The following is a 21,272-nucleotide window of genomic DNA, read 5'->3' as shown; positions in this document are numbered from 1 at the left end:
TTTTTTTTTCCCCTCCTGCGCAACTGGCCCTGCAGTTTTCAATTCCGAACGACTTTCTGGAAGTTGCTGCGGAAGCCCTGTACTTAATACCAAAATCAGCAAGTTTCAGGGAAATTCTTTATCTCCCACTTTGGGAATTATTAGTTCTGGATGGAGACTCTTATTGTATAAGGTTTGCTGAAAATTTATGAGGCTATCTGGAAACCGGGACCGTATTGATTCCCTGTGAGTAAACATTTTAAGCAAATTAAGTGGTGGTAGTAATAATAATAATAATGGGCACTATTTTTCAAGTGTCCGCTCTGTGCCAGGCATTTAATCCCTCCAGTGATGACAGGGGCAGGTTTTATTACCCGAATGTTACAGACCAAGACACTGAGAGATGCAATTGCTTGGCCCCACGCCACCCAGCCGGTGGCGAAGGAAAGTTCTCAACCTGACCTGCCCCACGGCCAGCACAGTAGGGCCACAGAGGCGAGGCTTCGGGCCTCCAGTGCTCTGCCTTGTCGGTCTTCTCACCTCCAAAAACATGAGCACGTTAGAGTGGAGATGATGAGGACTCTGACGGTCGGAGAAGCTGAGCCCTTGGGAGGTGACAGTTTGCCCCCAAGGTCACACACTAGCTAGGGGTGGAGAAAAGAATAGAATCCCGGCCCACAAATACTCCGAGAACAAGACAGTGTTTTCCAATGCCAGCAAAATCCTCTTGCCTGCAGAAGCCTGCTCTGTGTTAAAGGGGAGATGAGTGAGGGTGGGAAAGGAATCCGAGGCGTACTGGCACCAAACGGACTGTCTCCTTGTTGGAATCAGGACTCAGAGCAATCTGCACAGGGAAAAATGTCCCCAGCCTGTGTCTCAGTGTCATTTAAAGCAATTTCAGGGCCACCGAGAAAGTCCCCCAAGTTGCCACCAGGGGGAATGCCCTTCCTTCCAGCAGGCTGGGAAGCTCTGGTTGGTGAATAGACCTGCGGTGAGGAAAGCATCGGGGTCCGAGATGCAGGGAGAGTCAGTGGCAAGAGAGAGACCCAGGGGGTAGCCTGAGGTCCAGAGGGGCAGTCAAGATGCCCACATCCAGGTTCTGGAGGATGCTGGAGGCCAACAGACTGGCTGCAGAGGAAAATTCAGCATCTCTGTCCGGCTGCCTCTGAGACAATGGCAGCGGCAGGGGGCCCTGGGGCTGGATGGCTAGGAGGCTGGGTCAGCAGAGCCAGGGCTGGCCAAGATGTTCACGTTGCCCTCTGGGCCCCACGGTGCGTATGACCTCTTTCTGATTGTACTGCGTTGCCTTCTAGAAAAGATTTCAGGCAACTCCCAATTAAACAGGTGTACAAGAAAGAGAAACTCATTATAACTCACTCAGGGGAAGGGCAAGGGGAGGGTATTTGCCCCAGCCGAGCACCCCGGCAGGCAAGGTGAATGGGAACATGTGGGGGGCAGAGCGGTCATTATCTGCTTGTAATGAGCAGTCCCCCACCTTCCAAGGGCTGTTTTCCAGGCTGACCCAGGGAGAACAGAGCTGGATATTATACCCAGAAGACTAACCAGAGCCCCCTTCCAAGAGGCCGCCCATTCCATCCTGCAGTCGCAGTGAGGCCCACCGGGTTGATCACGGACCACAGTGATTCACACTGAAGACCATCCCAGTGCCTTGGGCCTAAAAGAATTTCAGAGTCCCACAAAAACACTTGAATTGACCTCACACACAAAAAATTTTTTCTGTTGGCTCCACCAAAAAAACAAAATGAACAAATGCTTACTGAAGTATCTATGGCGTATAATGTGACTGTGACCAACTGCACACCAGCTCTTCTTTGGCTAAGGACCACGGAGTTTGGAACTTGCCCCTTTTCTGGCTGAGTGTTTAATTGAATTGGGGTCGGCATATGAAGATACGGTGCTTGCCTCCGAAGTTTTGGGGACAAGTGTCAGGCAGGCAGTTGACTCTCCTAACAACAGAGACAGAGAGCAAAGCTGCTGGCAAACTCATGACTTTGAGTAATGCCACTTGTTAAGTTAAAAGGGTGCCCGAGTCGCCCCGCCAACACACCTCATTAGCTAAATGAATTGACCCAATGGACGGGGTTATTTAATATCTGTCTACTGACTTGGGAGAATGTCTGCCAAAAACAAGATCTCAGTTTTGACACAGTTGGCGCTGAGCTCTATGTTTTTTTCTGACTGTTATTTGTCAAACAGATTGCTGAGCTGGGTACAGCCACGTCTACCGAGGGTAAAGCCACATCATCGACACGGATCTTCCTTGTTATGACAGCAGGAAATGCAGCCAATTAATTTAAAAGCCGAATCCAGTTATCGGGACGTGTGTCGGAAAGAAGGGCAGCCGGGATACGGTGCTGTTTTCCATCACTTTAAAAACAGAACTTCCACGGTCGAGAGACCATTGTCACACAGACAGATCCCAGAAGTCGTGTCAGAATATAGGGCTTTAGAGAAACATACGTAACTGTGGGGCGGGAGTGTGGACGATACCTATCACCCAGCAAGACCCACGGCCGTCCCAGCCTGTGGCTTCCGAGCCGCAAACGTTCCAGGAGCCTTGAGTTGCTTCTACCACTGTCCTCGGTGAACTGGGGTAGTTTGGAGATAGGAGGCAGTCGCATAGGTGTGCCTCAACTCTGCTACTCCTTCTGGACCATGCCACCATGTTTTAAAAAATTCAAGTCAACACTTAGAAATCAGAACATATCCTATCAAAAGGCTCTGGATAAATCTAGCAGCCCTTGGCTCACTTTCCGCTGGAGCTGATGCATGGCGCCCTCTCCAGACAGGGGCGTGCATGTCAGCTGGCCCCGGTGCCCACCTTCCCCTCTGGCTCCCATTCCCAGCTCTGACACATGGCAGGCTGGGCCCCTCGCGAGGTGCAGAGCCTGGAACTAAGCCTAGGAAGGATGATGGTGTTGCCACAGTCCTAGCAGGGAAGGAGAACTCTGGAGGGAGTAGGGGTGGAGGGAAGAGGTGTGCTTGGACCATGGGGGATGGGACCAAAGGAAAGAAGGTGCCAGCTCTGATTCTCTCCTCCATGAACTCATCATCGTCCTTTACACGGTCTCCCCTAAATCTAGTGGCAACTTATCACCTTTCACCAAGACTATAAGGCATCCTGGCAGAGGACGTGACCGGAGAATCAAGCTCTCTCTGCTTCACTTGTCCCCTACCTCCCAAGCCCCAATTCAAGCAGCAGGTCCCTCAGAGATGGCTCAGGAAAACTTTCGGACACCCCTAGCTGTGGCAGCACGTAGCCCTCAGTTCCTGAAATTCCCAGCCCACCCTGCACACGACCCCCCGACATTTGCCAGCAATTGTTCTCTACAAAGCAACGGTGCTGTTCTCGTATTGTTATTACTTCTCTTATGCTGATGCATTAGATGGTCTCCAGACGCGAGAGAAGGTAATTGGCTCCCATCACCCCAAGCCGCGTTATTGGATACAACATACAAATAGCTTAAAATTAACGGCGGGCATCAGAGCCCGCTCGGTCCGTAATGGATTACGGAATGAACACAAACTCACCTACTTCCATCAACACCCTCCCCAAGTCATTTGCAAACAGGACAGATAATTTAGTATCTGATTCAGATTAATTGCCGTGTTTCCTTGGCTTCCTGCTCACCAAGGGCCACTGTGGATTCGAACTCTGAAAAGTTACTCAAGTCAGCTTCGAGGAGCGAACATTCCCCGCAGGAGTCACACTTGGCTCTTCTTGGAGCTGAACCTAGACTTTACCCTGTGAAAAACCTTGTTTGTGATCAAGTTCCTTGGGTCCGTTGTCCCCGACCTCGTCAGCCAGCAGAAGAGGAACATCCGCCGCTCACTGTGCCTGCGGTTCAAGCGCCGGGCGATGGACATGGGGGTCTCCCCCCTGGCATCTTTCTCATTGACGGAGGCCCCATGGTTGAGCAGGTGGGTTATACAGTCCAGACGGCCCATGGCTGCAGCCACGTGCAGGGCTGTCCTGCCCATGGGGGTTCTGCTGAGACAGTTGGCTCCTGTAAAAAAGACAGCTGGCTGAGGGAGGCTCACCCTCCTGGCCAGGAGCCTCACCTCCAGAATCACATTCCGGAAGAGAAGCTCGGGAGGGGTGAGGCCCTGAAAAGGATGCTTGGGAAAATTAAGAACTGCCCCTGGCCCCAGCACGGAGTAGAAGGGAGGAGGCATCGCTGCACTGTCCCAGCACCCAGCACTGCCTTGCCTCTGGTCTGCCCACAGCACGCTCCTGCTCAAACCCCATTTCTGGCATCCACCACCCTTGGGGGTCATTTTCGAGGTCGTTAGTGCTCTATCTCACCCTACCACCCTAACTCCACCACCCCTCCCTCCAGGCTCCAATTATACCAGGCTTCTATCTTTATGCCTTTAAATACACCCTGCTCCTGCATCCTGCCCCAGGCCTTTTGCACATGCTGTTTCCCTTGGCTAACAGCACTGTCACCCATTTCTGCCCCCACCCCCGCCACCCCTGGCTAACTCCATTCTTCTTTATCCTGCAATCGCTTCCTCGGGAAAACCTTCCTTGGCCCCCTCCCCATGAATCCCACCCCCCTGTATATGCTCAGTAGACATTCTACGTCTTCAGAACATGCCGTGCACGACTGACCGTGGAATTAATTATCTGTAATAATTTGCTGACTTCCCTTCATAAACGCCACGAAGGCAGAAAACACACTTGTTTTCACCCCCGGCACGTAGCGCGATGCCTGGAGAAGACAGGCGCTCAGGAAATGACAGACGACGGGTGGCCTGACTCACGGACAGATTTCACTTCGATTGAATTCCTCACTGCCTCCCGCAGATGGATGGGCTAATGACAGGTGTCCAATACGGACTTGTTGAATTGAATCAAATTCTGGGTAACAAATATCATGACACGGAAAACAAGGCAATTCAATTACAAGCAGCTGACATTTCTGTAGCCAGTTTTTATGAGCTATGGCTGGTCGGTGAGGTAACATTTTAAATAGGTTCTCATAACGCCCAGCCTCAGTCTCGGCAAGGCTTTGAGGTGGCTGTGTGCAAAGGACAGAAAACTTTGCAAAGCTGTCTGTAATGTTTTAACTGGTGCTTTCAAATACATCACAGTTCCATCAGAGTGAAAATGACTTTTTATGAGCTTAAAGGACTGCTGGTCTGTGAACAGCCCATATTTCATCCCACAACAGGCGGCGTGCAGAAAGCAGTGGAGGAAGAAACAGAATAGTCAGGAAAACCTCTACCCACCATGTGAACGCCAGTCCCCCTGCCCCAGCCTCGGCCTCGGGCATGCCTCCACCTTGCTTCATGGCAGCGGGGGAGGGGCAAAGACGAGGCGGAGAGGCGGGGGTCAAGGCCGCGGGCCGGAAAGGTTCTGATCTGAAGGCAAGTTGATAGGGGAGACCCTCGGATGAGGCCCCCTTCTGGGCCTCAAACCCCTGACCAAACAGTACGTCACATTTTCTTCCTTTTCCCGAGGAAGCCGGTGGCCTGGGCTGTCTGCAGCCATTGTCTATTGTTCTGGAATGGTCGACAGCTAAATCAGTGGGCCTCTTTTCCCAAAAATATCCTACATCCAGGGAAGATAAAGTGTGCTCCGGCAGAGTCTCATGCGAGCTCTCACATTCAGAGACAATGCAGGCCAAGGCTTCTATTTCTATCAACAGAGGGGGAGGCAGCTTGCCCTTTGGCGGGGGGGGGGGGGGGGGGGGGGGGGTGATGGGAATGGAGATGAGATGAGATGAAAAGAGGGTTTGGGGCAAAGATCGCCTGAGGGAAATAATTCAAAGGGGGGGTGCGGGGGGGGGGGGAAGGAAACTGGCCAGCCTGCCGCCCCTCCTCCCCAAGAGAACAACGCTGGCTTGGGGCTAAACCCCTCAGACTGTTAGAGAAACCCAACGTCAGGTGAGGCAGAAACAACAGGGAGTTTAGGAACGTCTCCAGCAGTGTGTCTGCTTGGACCCAAGAGGCCGGGAAGCTCTTTTGGCTACTCCGTGAATTAGTGTCTGAAAGTTCCGTCTCCCACAACAGAGAGAATCTTCTGGAGACCTGGCCAAGAGGACAACAGCCTTCACTCAGTATGTCATAAGACCCCTACAGACAGAGAGCCAGTGGCCCACGGGGACCGTGACTGGTGGTTGACACAACTTGGGTTCAGGACACCATTGCTGAAGGGCCCAGGAAGACAAGCCACCTTGTCCTCCCTACCCGCAGAAGACCCCACCTTGTGAACATACGCAGCCGTCTCAGAATTACCATGTTCTAGAAGATACTGCACAGCATCCGAGTGGCCTCTATGAGAGGCGATGTACAGGGCCACGAAGGCTCTCTGGGCTATCCAGTCCTTCCACTGCTTGTGTCCCAAATGCTGCGAATTTGCGGTTCGGTAGAGACTGTCTTCATCAACACCAAGGCAAGAGAGCTGGGCGGGACACAGGGGTTCCACAGTGAGTCTGAGTTGTTTCAAAAGTGCGGCTACACCTGGCTGGCGGGTGCCTGGACCCTCCTGAGGGGAAGTTTGCTCGAAGGCCGAGTTAAGGTTCATGATGGGAACAGAGGGGGCAAACCCTAACTGAGAAGCTGGAATACACCCAGGGGAAGACATTGTTGACCGAGCCCTATACATGTCCAGGGAATACGCATTTACCATCAGGCAGGCTGGGGAGGCAGGAAATTCTTCCTGTCGGTGTTTTGAAGAGAGAAAATAGCTTTTCTGGGTGTCCAGAGGAAGGTGGTTGTGGCCATTAAGGAAGACACCAGACGACACGAAGTGGCCTCCCCGGAGGGGAGTGCGCTTCTCTGGAGACCTGACGAACTCTGGCCTTCCGGTCTATTTTCGGGCCCATTGTTTCCGTTAACTTTTGGAACACTCCGAACTCCACTCACGGATGAAAAATAGCCCCATAACATAATCATCTCGTGGTGAAGTGAGGCCCTGAGCACGAGAGGAAGGCTGCGGGCTCCAGCAGAGAGGAACTCCATCCCAGATGCGGGGTATCCGGTGTGGGGGCGGCAGTGGGGGGAGGCAGAGCCCCAGAGTGTGGGAGACAGGAGGGAATCCCCAGGTTCAGAGCAAAAGCCAGGAAACCCATCGGGACTGAGTCCTTGGTGGCAGAGGGGAGGCAGAAGGCCAGGAGCAGGACGACATCAGGGAAGGACCTGGAAGAGGATGAGCGAGGGCTGGGATGGGCCCCACCCCTCCTTCTAAGGCTCCCGCACACTGGCAGGAGGTTGCCGCAGTCAGTCGTGCCCTGCCTCCCCAGAGACCACCCACCTCTCCCAGACCTGATCCCTGCAGCCCTCCTGCAACCAGCCTTTCCTGATCCCTTTTCTGGCTGGAAGTCAACTCTCTCCCCACACGCTCATAGCCTTTCATCCAAACGTACTTTCTAGAAGGAACATACACTTGCCCCCCTCAGCGCTCCCAGCCCCCACCGCCTTCTCTGTTGGGCAGATGTTCTGGTTTCCTCCTCCCTTCTCCCCGCTGCCCACCCCAGAGCTCAGCTGAGAGCCAAGCCCAAGGCACGGCGAAGAGTAGACACTTGCTGTGTATTGAGTAGCGTGTGGCCTTTCCGCCTTAGGGGAGGGGCAGACCCCCATTAGGACTTTTGCCCCATCAGATGCTCTAGACTGTGCAATTTCCCAGTTATCCGGAGCTCTTCACCCACCCTCAAGTCCAGTTTTCAACTTTACAGAATAGACGTGTGAATAGAAAACGCACCTGTCCTGGTTCCTTCTCCTTTGGTGTCTGTGGGGGGAGGTGAGGGGGTTATAAGTGAGCGCTGTGAAACAGCAAACCCAAGAGGGAGTGGAAACTCTCAATATGGTATTTGATCATTATGACACGAGTCCTAGTTCTCTTTTTTCCTACTCTGAAACTTTTACTCAAATATTCACATGAAAGACTGAACTCCCCTCCCACCCCCACACACACACACAGACACAGTTTACGGTTGCTTCATGAAGTATAATATCCATTTAGAGAAGCATAAAAGCACCTTACTGGGATCGCCTTCCACAGCCGCCAAAACCAGTTCCGTCCATCCATCATAATGCCAGATACATAATGAAATAATTCCACCAGGAACAACATCATGGAACTTCAGCGTGGTATCATCCATCAAAACTCCTACAGGGAATAATTTTTTCTTCAAAAAAAATGGGCATTAAAGATTAACTATTACACTGGTTATCTTAAGAGATGATCTGACCTTGGGTATCACAAAGATCATTTGAAAACCTTGACCACTAATCTCATTTGACGACTTCACACGAGACTGCGTGTGGTCGGGAGTGCTTTTTAGAAAATTAATTTGGCTCGGCTCAAAGAAAAGCCAACCCCCCCCCCCAAAAAAAGGCAACAATTTCTAAAATTCCGTAATTATAACTAGTTCTATGGCAAAAAAAAAAATACATGCGTCAGTAAGGTTATTTTATGAGGGAAACTCTATAAATAGGACTACTCCAAGTTACTGTCCGTTACATGACAGACGCAGCACAATGGACCTACGTGCGTCATACGTGAAGCTGAAATACTAGCGTCTGGTTAATGTTGTCAACAGTTGGCGAAAGATGTAACAATGGCTGAACTTTGTTGTGTCTTTCAAACGATGCTCAACGGCATCGCTTTTTTTCAAGCTTGGCACTTTCGACATTTTAGACCCATCCTTCTCTGAGGGGCGGGGGGGGCGCCCTGGGCACTGCAGAGCGTTAGCAGCGCCCCTTGCCTCTACCCGCCCAATGCCGGTGGCACTCTCACCTAGTTGGGACCATCCAAAAGGTCTCCAGAAGTTGCCAAATGGCCCCTGGGGGACAAAAGGGCCCCAGTTAAGCATTTACGGTCATGTAAGAATTGTAACGTTGCCATTCACCATGATTTGGACTCAGGACGTTGGAACTCCTTTGGGTCACACCCAGAACAATCCTCCGCTCGTATGAGACAATGGGGTGAGTGGATCTACTCACACTTCACAAGCTCAGACCCTTTGGGAAAGACCACCGGAACAACAGAATATAGAAGAGGACTCTAGAACATTTTAAGCAAAGGTGTCTTTAGTTTACCTTGTTAAAGACACGCACGTTTCCTCACACAGCCACCTGTAATCTTGCTTAGGGGATAACATCATAATTGCTTTTCTCTACAAGTGTTGCCGTGAGTGTAAAGTCTCGACTCTGCAAAGTCGGGTTATCACTTATTCCGAGTGGAATTCATGAGCTCTTGGGATTCACAATGGAGGGATTCCTAAGTGGCTGTCCCAAGCACCTACACTCTTCAGTCCTCATGACAAACCAGGTCTGTCATCTCCGTCTGCTGGTGAGCAAACCGAGGCTCCCGTCACTAGGAAATAGCAAAACCAGGGCTCCAACCAGAGCTGCCTTCCCTCCAGTGCCACGCATGGGTCGCTCTAGGCTCCGTCGGCCCCCTTTGGTGGTTACGAGAAACTTCGGTGGGTGTAAACAGGGAATAACGATTAGCAAATTTGTTAATTAGGGTCTTATTTGTGGTTCTAACACAAGGATAATCAGTAATTAGTCTTCAGTAAGACAACTTGACTTCCTAACAACTTTGAAAAAAATTGAGTAAAGCTGTGTTTCCCTAAGAAAGACAAGAGTGCAATTCACGCATGCTGAACCGCTCTTCGAGAAATCAGAGCACATTCTCTCTTTACAAGCAGGCAGCAACTGCCTTCGGCTTAGACAAATACTAATTATCACCAGCTAAATAAATTATTAGAGTCGACAACAGACGTGGAAGATCGCCCCTCGTCCATGAATTTGCTCACCCCTTTTAGATTTGTGTCTCTCAAGGTTTTCACGCACACATTATCTCACGTGATCCTCCCTGGCAACCTTTAGGTGGGTGAAGCGGCATCTGCGGGTTATTTACAAGCAGGAACCCAGATTTTCTTTTCTCAATGTAGTCGTACCTTCTTTCTTTCTTTTTGGTTTGCTGTCAACAAGAAGGGTTGCAACCGCAGGAGAGGTCAAGCTTCTGCCAGTTGCTAAGTGCTTGCTGAGTGATAGGATTGTGACATCAGTAGAAGTCACCAGGTGTCTTCTGTTGCCTCTTAGCTCTCTTGAATTTATGGCTCAGCAGAGCTCATCAGGGGAAATAAATGAACAGAAGGGGTGCCAGTCATGTGTAGTTCAGGATACATAATTTTCGCATTACTTGTTTTGAAATACTCTGCCCTTCAGCAGCTCACCTCGTGTGGACGTGTTACGTACACATTGCATTTGAGATCTATACTTCTTTCCACATAAAGCCTCAGAAATGCCCCAGAGTGTCCTCCCAACACTCGTACAGCAAACTAAGGACGTCCCAGAAGGCGCTTCACCCACGTCAAAGAGAGCGAAGGACGGTGTTCTGGCCTTCGGTGTATGTTTCGAGTTTCCCGAGGCATCCCCGTCTAGAGGGGACATGGCACTGAGAATTCTAGAGCCCGAAGGCTCTGTGTTCCAGTTTAGGAAACGGAGCCCCGGAAGGGCAGTGTCTGGGGGCACGGCGGTTGTGGAGACAGGCTGCTCGCAGATCTCTGCCTGTCCCCACCGCGGCCCGGCCCTGCAGTACGGCTGCAGTGTCTGCAGTACCGCTGTTCGCGTCGTCTGTGCAGCAGCCTACAGAATGTGTTATGCCTCCGTTTTCTTGAAGTATTTTTGTGTTGATTTCAACCGGGTGGGGAGATGATGGAGCCCAGGGGCTTTGATCCTATTCTCATATCCCAAATATTGTAGGGATCGGGACAGGGACAGCCAGGTCCTCAGGCTGAGGGAAGGAGATGGATGGTTGGAGAGATGGGGCTCTAGAACCCTTGCCCTCCCCTTGGTGCGACCCACATGGGATCTGTCCGGATAGGGGGCCCTGGGATTCTGATTTCACCACAGTGAGCTTTGGGTGCTGGGTTCTGATTCCAACTTGGTTAGTTTTGAGCTCCTGACGTGGACAAGGACACAGCTTGAGATTCGGGGTTCTGATACAGACTGGGTTAGTGCCAGTATTTGGGGTTCAAACGTGGGTAGGGCTTGCTTTGAGATTTGGGGTACTGACGAGGGCAGAGTTTGCTCTGGATGTGGGGTTCTGATGAAGGCAAAGTTTGCTTTCTGTTCGGGGGTCCTGGTATGGGAAGGGTCTATTCTGGGATGTGGAGTCCTTGCATGGGCAGGACTTGTTTTGGGATTTGGGGTTCTACCGTACCTCTGGTACTGTAGCTGGGTACTGTAGCTACCAAGGGTAAAGAATCCTTTAGGTCAGCCCTTGGGAATAGGGGGTCTTGGTGGCGACAGGTTCTGCTCTAAGATTTGGGGTCCTGAGATGGGCAAGGTTTGGTCTAGAGCTTGGGGTTCTGGTGTGGATAAGGTTGGCTGAGGGATTTGGGGTGCAAATACAAGCAGAGCTTGCTTGAAGTTTGGGGGTCCTCACATAGGCAAGGCTTGCTTTGACTTCTGGCTTCCTTACATGGATATGGTTGGCTTAAACACAGTTTCCATGAGATTTGGGGTTCAGATATGGGTATGTTCAGCATGAGTTTTGGGCAGAGTATGTCTCATGCTTTGGAGACCTTATGAGGTTATTTTGCTTGGGACTGGTGTTCTGCTGTGGTCATGGCGAGCTTGGGAACTGGCTTTCAGATGTGGGAAAAGTTCATTTTGGGTTCTGGCATCCTCATACAGACAGAGATGGCCAATGGATTGGGGTTTGGATGCACAAGCAGCTAGTTAGAGACTGGGGGCTCAGAATTGGGCTTGTCTGCTCTGGGACTTAGGGTCATGATCTGGGTAGAATCTGCTTTGGGATTCAGGTTTCCGTTGCAAGCAGGGGTAGCTTGGGGAATTTATTTGGGTTCAAACATGGGCGTGGTTTGCATAGAGATATGGGATCCTGGGGTGGGCAGTTTATTTCCGGTGTTAGTGTCCTTCGGTGGACATGGTTGCTAGAGGACTCAGGGTTCTGAGGGTCGCATGGTCGGCCTGCGCATCTGGGATTCAGTCTTGGCCAAGTTTGTTCTTGGTTTGGGGTCCCGAAGTGGGCAGAATGTGTTCTGAGCTGCAGCGTCCTTGTATGGACATGGCTGCCGGAGGGTCAGGGTTCTGAGGTAGTCATGGTTAGCCTGGAGATTTGGGGTTGTCTTGGGCAGGTATGTTCTGGGTTTGGGGGTCCTGAGGTGAGCAGCATTTGTTTCAGATTTTAGTGTCCTTCCATGGACATAGTTCCCGGAGGATCTGGGGTTCTGGGGTCATAGTTACCCTGAAGATTTGGGGTTTAGTCCTAGGTAGGTTTGCTCTGGGTTTGGGGGTCCGGAAGTGGGAACAGTTTGTTCTGAGCTTTAGCAGTCCCGTGTAGACACAGTTGCCAGAGGATCTGGGGTTCTGAGGTAGTCGTCATTACCCTGGAGATTTGGGGTTCAGTCTTGGGCACAGTTTGCTTCAACTTTGGCATCCTTGTGTGGACATGGCTGGCTGGAGGACTGGGAGGGTTAGGAGTCCAACATGGGGATTGGGAAGTTTGCTTTGAGTTTGGGGTCCTGCCATGTGAAGGTTTGCCTTAGATTGTAGGGTCCCACTGAGGACAGGCTTTGTTTCAGGCTTCTTGTCTTGGCTCTGAGATTTGGGTCCCTGATAAAGACATGGGCGGCCTGAGGGTCTGGGAGGTCTTGCTAAGGGAGCAGTACCTTTGCTGAGATCTGGGGTCATGGGGATATGGACAGGATCTGCTCCGGGTTGGCAGGTCTGACTAGGCAGCTTGCTTTGGGACCAGAGTCCTGTCACAGGAGGGATTTGTTTGTGGATTAGGGTCTTGCTGTGGACAGGGTCTGCCCTGAGATTTGAGGTCTAATGTGAACCCGGTTTGTCGGCATTGGGAAGTCCTTGCGTGGCCAGGGCTGGCTTTTCCGTCTGGGGATTCCAGGGGTTGGGGTGGGGTTTGTTCTGACACCTGGGCGGGGGGCGGGCTCACGTGGGCAGGCATCCCTTCCGGGACTGCAGGTTCAGAGGGGACAGGGCGCCCCGGTGGAGGCGGTACACGTGGAGAGGGAAGGGGTGGGCAGGGGTCACCTTGGTCCAGGTACTGGAGCCGCTGCAGGTCCAAGGGGATGCCGACTGTGAGGTCCAGCTCCTCCTTGAGTTCCCGCACCGTCATGTCGCTGCGGCATTTTGTCACTTGGAACATCTCCCTGGTCTCCTCCAGCAGCACCCGCATGACAAAGGTTTCTGGGGAGGCGTCTGGGGTCAAGTCAAGAACCAGGCTCCCGGCCTCCTGGGCCCCGACGCTGCTCCGGCCAGGGGCGTGGCCCGGGGGCTGCGCGGGGAGGGGCCACAGGCCCGCCAAGCCCGCCCCCCGTCCGCCCCGCCGGTAGGCTGCAGGGTCGGGGCCCAGGGCATTCCCCAGCGGCGCCCCTGCCCGCGCTCCGCCGCTGCCCGCCGCGCCCGCTGCCGCCCGCCGCATGGCCCCCGGCCGCACGGCCCCCCGCCCGGCCACCCGCGTCACCGCGGCCCCACCCACGACCCCTCGCCCGGCAGAGACCCCCGGACTGCCCCGGGGCTCCAGATGGCCGGGGGCGCGGAGGGCGACGGTGGCGGAGTGATTGAGCTCCCCCCCTCCCGGAGGCCAGGTCCCCAGGCCCTTCTCGCAGCCTCCAAACTGCTCTCCAGGTCACTAACTGTAACCTGGCCGTGGTGAGGACACCGAGCTCCTTCAGTCCTTCAGTCCTCAGGCCCGTTGGCAAAACACTCCTTGCATAATTCAGGGCCTACGGCCTGGAGTAACGCCCTAAATCCTCCTGGCAAGCCTCGTCTACAGAGCCGTCAAGTGCAGTCTGTAGCCCTGCTTAACAACCCTATTTCTTTTTTTTTTTTAATGATTTTTTTATTATATTGTGTTAGTCACCATACAGTACATCCCCGGATTCCGATGTAAAGTTCGATGCTTCATTAGTTGCGTATAACACCCAGTGCAATACGTGCCCTCCTTACTACCCATCACCGGTCTATCCCATTTCTGGCACCAATGAAAAACCCCACGGAGCTGGGTCCGGCGCTCAGGCCGCTCTGGGAGCGGGAGCCGGGCCTTCGAGCCTTCGTGAGGGTCTGCAGAGCCCCCTGAAAACCCATCAGTTCTGAAAATGCTCTCGAATTCTCCCGGGGAGAAAGGTGCTGATGAAAACACTCAGCAAGGGGGAAACGCCCACTTGGCGCAAGGCTGAGACGGCTCCATTGTTTAGATGCCTTTCAAGGGGGCTCCACCTGTGAGAAACCCATCTCGTGCTTTTCCAGTAATTCACCCAAGAGCAGGCAGAGCGTTCAAGTACACAGGAAGCTTACGTGTGATCAAATCACAAACACTCCGTGCCCCACACCTAGGAACAATTAATACACAAAGAGCTGAAGTGATGGGGGAAGGAGCATCACCTCAGAAAAATCTCAGTTGTTACAAAAGAAGAATAAAATGAGAGCCTTAAACATACTTTTTGCAAAGAAATTATAGTCATAAAAAAAAAAACCCTTTTCATTGGAAAGGCATTCATATTAAGTTATAGACCATTTTTAGTGTATGAACTGAACTTTTCAAGGTTGGATTATTTACCAAAGAGTCTCTACAAATCTCTACAAGCACATTTGACTCAGCTTGCAAATTCTACACATCACAACACAAACGGAGGTTATTTTTTTTTCCCTTAATGGAAAACGAAGCTCTGCACGGAACACGAAATTTCAGGTGAATAATTCTACTTGCTGCCAGATCGACAGATTTTAACAATATGACAATCTCAATTTCTAGACAATAAAAAAAAACTGTTACTGAAGCAAAATAGTATCTCCATCTATTTACTTTGGGCAAGTATTAAACACAAGATGGATTGATTTTTGTTTCTCTTAATATGTAGCCTCCACAATTGATTTGCTCGCGCTCTCCTGGAGTTGCCCAAATGCTACCCTGGGTTACAATTTGAAATTCTCACACATGTACCTTATTTTCTTTGGCACTGTATAGATTCCTTCCTTTCTTTTTAAAGAATCAGCTCAGTGGGATTTGGGGGAGGGGGACAACATCCTGTATACCAGGAAATTCAATATATAGCTCCAGAAATTTTATTTTTAAAAAAGGGAGAAAGAAAAGACAAGACAGACAAGAAAAAGATCCAAGGGAAGAATGGCGACAGCAACATGGCCTTTGCAGCCAGCTCTTGAACCCCAGATGGGCTACTCCTTCCTTCCTTCACGCCTGCTTTCAAGATTAAAAATAGAAGAAAAATAACATGAGCCTACACGTTATACAGGATTTAATGAAATGTTTATAGAATCTCAAATTATTCATGAAAACCCCGTTTAAGTTCTAAAGCACCTTAGTCCAAATTTTAAAAGCATGAAATCTAAATTCAGTGTACTTAAGTCAATTTGAAGAGTGTCATAATTTAACCCCCCAAATCCCTGGCAAATATATGGACTGATCAGAACTGTGGGTTCCTAGCCGCTGTTAAAGATCCCAAAGCATTAGGTATAAAGTCAATAGCCATGCATCTCAATGATCAATTTCCCTCCCGCGTTCTTAAACGTAGGATAATAAATCCATGTAAGAATGAAAAATCTTTCTACTTTACGCCTCTGTCAGAGGCCAGTACGTATCTTTATGGATACAGTCACCGCAAGAAGGGGAGGGATAAGTGCCTGAGGAAAAGTTCCAAGTACAGTTTATACAAAAGTACAATATTAGAAAGACTGCCATAAATCATTCTTTAGTAGATTTCCTTAACTATCACATTTTTCAAAAGTAAACAAATTGGGCTATATTTGCAGCAACTCAAAGTGAAGCATAAATTTAAATGATGTATTTGTTCTGTTCACTGATAGGAGGCTAATATTACGTTAATATATTTTCTTCCTGTCAAGAGTTTACATATGTACATTATTTCAGTTAAAAATAAAATGTAATACCATAAACTATATTTTACAGGAAAGCATGAGGGAAGCCAAATATGCAAGTCTCTTAAAGACTTAAAAGCTTCTAATAAACTACTTTATTTTGGGAGGACGGGGGCTTTAAATAATGGAGTCAGTCTGTCATGGAGAAGGCGACCTGATGCTGCGGAGACCCCCGTGCCCGCTCCCACCCGGTTCTACACCCTTGTCACAGGCTTCCCCATCGGCAGGCAGGGGAGCAGAAGGGTGGTGCCCATCCCAGGTGCGGTCCCTGGGGCTGCGCGAGGGAAACGGGTCATGTGAGTGCCGGCCCTCAAAGTTTCAGAAATCTTTCCTCCCTCGGAAGGTGTGGCACAGCAGACCCCTGACAAGCGGGGGCGAGCGGTGTGTGCCCACGGGCGGCGTGACCGGAGTGCGCGGGATCCCAGGGCGGTTAATTCCGTTCGGCGAGCACAGGCGTGTCTGCGGCGCTCCGCCGCTTTGGCTCCAGGCTGGCAAAAAAGGACACATCCGGGTCCCGGTCTGACTGCAGAGCCAGGACGGTCTCTTCAACGACTTGAAGATGAGGGTTACCGGCATTTCTCAAATACGCTAAAGAGAGAAAACAGTTTGGCTCACACACGCCATGAACATACTCGAACGTTAGGGGTTTCTTAAACCACACCTCAGGACAATAAATCACTCTTTACAGAATAATCACAGACAGAAGGCCTTCACGATGATAACATGCTTGCATTCATCAGAGGAACTTCCTAAACGCCAAAGATGGACTCCCAAGAACAGGTATGCATAATTTTTTCAATTATAAAAACGTTCCCTGTCCTCTTTCCTGCCCTCCAATACGAAGAACTGCGGGTGTGTGGAGGAAAGGAAGGGGAGCAGGTGGCTGGCGGGGCGGGGCTGGGAGCGAAGCGGGAAGCCAGGCTGGAAGGTGTCGGCTCCTCACGTGGTGGAGGTGGAATGTGCCGTCCAAGGGACGCAATCTTACATTATGTCCTGCTCAGGTCGAAGTAATATCCTCCAAACCTCACCGTAATTAAGGCTTACGTTTGCTGCCTTTCATAATCTCTCTGTTACAAAAGCGTCCCCCATTTCTAGAAGACTGTGTGAGTTCTGTATTTTAGCATGAAGCTCATTAAATGTGAAAACTCAACCGCCATTTTATAAAGAACACACTCTTCTGCGTAAAAGTTAATACATCAATTTATACAGTGAGTTTGAAGCAGGCGAGCACACGACTTCCTAAAGAGGAAGTCTAGGTGCTCCCGGGTGAACTTTAAAATCTGTAAGTTCAGAAGAACGGTCCACATACCCTTTTCCAACAGCGTCTGACGTAGAGCTTTGGCCAGCAGAACCCTCACATTTGGCACAGGATCCGAGGCAAGGCTTAAGAGGCTGGGGAGCAAGTGTTCCACAAACTGGTCCACGGGGATGCACTCGTTGCTCACCACCGCCTGCGGCGACAGACAGCCACAGCCACAGAATTGATACTTCTCCACACTGATCGGCGGGTTTCCCCTACAAACATACCCTTCCACAATTCCAAAGACGCGATTTTGGGGTCTGCTGGTCTGAGGAGTGTGTGTGTGTGTGTGTGTGTGTGTCTATATTTTAAAATCTCAACCACTGAATTCGGTTAGAAACACAGTTAACAATTTCTACTTCCTTACCAAGAACTGGGTTATAGGCGGTGTAAAATTTGGTGAAGAAAATAAAGGCTTCTGAGTCAGACAGGCCTAGCTTCAAACCTAACGTGGTCACTTACTAGCTCCATGGCCTGGAATAAGTGGCTTCACCTTCCTGGGCCTTGGTTTCCCCATCTGTATAATGGGGACGTGCTGGGGATGGCAGATCATTTTCGAAAAGAATCTAGCAAAGCGCCCGCCAATGGAGGCTGAGAGCCCTCACCTCTGTTACTCACCACAGCTCGGGTTCTGGGGGCCGGCACCAGGCCTGTGTGGCGCCAGCCCCACCCCAGACTCCAGTGCAGGCCTGGCCCTCTCTGTGAACAAGAGCTGACAAACGCTGCCTCCGTGAGCACCAGCGGCATCTGCACACTGCCACCCCGCTCACAGAGCCCTACGTCTCACAGCTGGCCACGGAAGCCACCATGAGCCCACGTTTACAGGGGAGGAAACTGTGGCCCAGGCTGGTGCTACCCATAGGCTTCCTGGTCAACGAGCACCAGCAGGGGGGCGAGTCCAAGCCGGGTGTGTGGATTCTAAGTCCTGCAGACCTTCCCACGACAGGGCGACAAGAGCAGTGGGCATTCACTAAGTGTTTCCCAGGTGCTGGGCGCATGCGAGGCCAGGCAGAGGCAGCAGCTCATCCCCCCTTGTGGCGTGGACCCTCGTCGGCCCCCAGGTTAGGCTCTCTCCCCAGAGCAGCACTGAAATAACCATCAAGTGACCCCTCCTCTTCCTTTTGTCTGTCTTATCGTGGGTTTTCTAAATCTCTACTAATTCGTGAAAGCACATACGCATTGATTTTTCCTAAAGAAAATGAGTGGGTGTTTTTTTCCTTTTGTCTCATCATGGATTTTCTACATCTCAGATCAAGAATTAAAAAAGAAAAGATATCTCATTTACCCTTTCTCCACAAAATGACTGGATTGGCTTCTTCCTTACAGAAGTCTGTGGTGTCGAGCCTGTGGTTTGTGAATATGGCACTTCACTCAGCCACCCACTGCCCTTTTCAAAGCAGACCGCCAAAGTACCCTGTGATGCCCCTCCAGCCCAACAGGGGGCCCTGCTGAGCCCTTTGGTGGGAGAACTGGGTATGAGGGTCAGCTAGAGTCCAATTTCAGCTTTACTGTAATAGTGACGAAGCTGGGTGACGGGTTCATGGAGAGTCCATATTATTCCCTCCACCTTTGCACATGCTTGAAAATGTGCATGGGGGAAAAGTTAAAACTTTTTAAATAACACATTAGCAGGAAAAAAAAAATACTACGGCTTTACACTTCCTGTGTGCTCTTGATCAAGTTACTTAACGTCTCTGGGCTTCAACTGCTTCACCTTAAACAACGGGTCTTAAAGTACATGGATGTGACATGCTTGATACACGGCCGATCTTACCACCGAGGATCAGATGTATGGATGATGAGCAACCTGGCATACAGAGGCATCCAAGAAATGGCAGCCATCAGCCCCCACCAAATCTAACCCACACCACTTCCAGGACACTAAGGGAGAGGGTGACCAGAGATGCTGGACAGGCTGACATGAACTTCACTTCAGAGGGATTCAATAGTCTCTGCCCTAACCTATTGCTCTGCTCTTCACCCCACCTTCCCTCCCAGGCAGCTGGCTGAAGGCAGGTGCAGTGATGACCACAGCTCTGGACCGGGCAGGGCAGAGGCAGGGCTCTGGGCCTCACCCTCACCTCACCAGATCGAAGGTGCTGGGAGAGCAGGAGCTTGTTCACTCTCTGTCTACAGCTTCTAGAACATGCCTGGCACACAGGAGGCATTCAGTCAACATCTATAGTAGGACGAATGCACAGATGGGTTGGGTAACCCTGGGCCAATCATCCTGCCTGACTAGGGCAATCGCAATCTCCTGTGAGATAAAGGGGTTCGGTCCACTGATCCCCAAACTCCCAGCTGGTATTTCAGGGCTGGGATTCTGTGTCTGGTGCATCTGGTATCAGTCCACAGCAACATAAGCCCAGGGGAGACTCCCCCCAGGCCGTGCTAACCTGACAAATGAAAGCGAAAGCTTGCCTTCCAACCCACTTAGCGCAGTGCCGGAACCTTACGATGAGCTCACTGATGAAACTTAACCCCAGTGCACTCTCACTGTGTGAGTAGAACTTCTGCAGAATGGCCACCACCTGTGAAAAATATCAGAGGAACACATTTAAAATGCTGCCATCTACTTGAATTATGAATCCTACTCAACACGGAAACCAGACATTTTTATGCACCTTTAAAATGAAATTTATAAGCAAGGGAGAGAGTAATTTTTGTCATGGTCATCACTGGAACACAGAGGAAAAAAGATGTTCAAATATATGGCAACACACATACACATACTCATCCACGTGAAACCCTTCATAAAAATGAAATTTAAAAAGGGACTGGCATTAGAAAAATACGTTCTTAAGCTTAAGATTCCAAATTTTAGAAAATGGCCCTTTGCATAATAACTAAATCATTACCTTTCAGAACATGTCATTTTTATAAAATTGTAATAGCATCAGAGTACATTAGTAAATCAATATTTTCAAGTGACACCCCCCTCCCCCCGTATTCGGCTGGTATAAGCCCACATAAAACAGGATCAGCTCTTCTACGTTGGAGCTCTTGCTCACTAACTTTTCTACAAAACCATGCTGTCGAGTAAGCCCAATCTGTGTTTAAAAGGAACACTAAGCCACAGTTTGAAGGGTTTCTTATATAAAATGATTTACCTACAATTTCTATCACTGAACCATGCAGCTTAAGAAAAAAGCTATGTTATTTATTGATAAAACTGTAATTTTCAAAATTTAAAAGCTGGTTTCATAGCTATACTGAAAAATCAAAAGCAGAAAATAAAGGAGTTAAAATGGAAGGAACATAAATATTCCTATTTCCGAAAACCACAAACAAACAACAACAAAAAGCCAAGATTCCTTACTAGTTTGAAGGAGATCCACCGGACTTCAGAAACTTTATCTGCACACAACTTTAAAGCAATATGCATTAAGTAATCATAAACATCATTGGGATTATAGAGTTCCAAAATGAGTATCAGCTGTCTGAAATTAAAAAAAAAAAAAAAAGAAAAGAAAAAAGAAAAATTATTTGGGGGGACAAAAAACACCTTCCTAATTTCTCTGTACTCTCATTTCATCTTACAGATAAAAATAGCCAGGCCGGGAGATGAAGGCAAATCAAGACCCAGCAAGGCTTTCCGTCAGTGAGATGCCAAAAGCAGAATGCTGAGTGAAATACCACGCAAAGAAAAGTGGAAAAAAAAATCTCCTTCATCTCACGCACTCAAACAAATCAAACAAAAAGGAAATAAATTAAACTTCGTAAAACAGAGGCTGAGAAATTTATGAATAGGGATAATATTTCAATTTGAGGTTATCGGTTCGAAAGCACATAAAACTTTGAAAATCAGATAAGGTAAAAATAGCCAGGCTCCGAAGTTCCCAGAGACGCCGGCACCGATGCGGGAAAGCTCGGCCGAGCTCGCCGCCGGCGCCGGGCCCCCGGGCAGCGGACGGCGGGCGGCCCCGCGCGAGCCTGCGCTCACACCCGCGCGGTCCGCTTGCAGAGAACCGCGCGCGCCCGCCCTTCGCGCCCAGGGAAGGACAGCGTGCGGGCGACGGCTGGCTGGGGAAACCCGCCACCGGAGCTTCCACTGTCTTCTAAATGGGGA

General features: G+C 50.3%; 2 protein-coding genes across 2 annotated transcripts in view; both read right to left on the bottom strand.

Moving 5' to 3' along the window:
* Window positions 1–3,705: 3,705 nt before the first annotated feature.
* Window positions 3,706–13,429, bottom strand: ANKRD60 (ankyrin repeat domain 60). The gene is made up of 4 exons (XM_026502821.2): window positions 13,039–13,429; window positions 7,986–8,116; window positions 6,244–6,409; window positions 3,706–4,007 (listed from the first exon to the last, which is right to left on the bottom strand). The coding sequence occupies exons 1-4, from the start codon at window positions 13,427–13,429 to the stop codon at window positions 3,706–3,708; spliced, it is 990 nt and encodes a 329-aa protein (XP_026358606.2).
* A 1,627-nt stretch (window positions 13,430–15,056) lies between these two features.
* LOC113258763 (serine/threonine-protein phosphatase 4 regulatory subunit 1-like) overlaps window positions 15,057–21,272 on the bottom strand; it is a 79,684-nt gene continuing 73,468 nt past the window's right edge. The window contains exons 17-20 of the mRNA XM_026503802.4: window positions 20,523–20,643; window positions 19,600–19,734; window positions 17,213–17,354; window positions 15,057–16,491 (exon numbers count right to left, since the gene is read on the bottom strand). Coding sequence (XP_026359587.1) covers window positions 16,334–16,491; window positions 17,213–17,354; window positions 19,600–19,734; window positions 20,523–20,643 — 556 coding nt within the window. The 3' untranslated portion in view covers window positions 15,057–16,333. The remainder of the gene's footprint in view (window positions 16,492–17,212; window positions 17,355–19,599; window positions 19,735–20,522; window positions 20,644–21,272) is intronic.

Source organism: Ursus arctos, unplaced genomic scaffold (assembly GCF_023065955.2).
Source record: "Ursus arctos isolate Adak ecotype North America unplaced genomic scaffold, UrsArc2.0 scaffold_16, whole genome shotgun sequence".
In the NCBI taxonomy this organism is placed as follows: domain Eukaryota; kingdom Metazoa; phylum Chordata; class Mammalia; order Carnivora; family Ursidae; genus Ursus; species Ursus arctos.
This window is presented reverse-complemented; position numbering and strand designations above follow the sequence as displayed.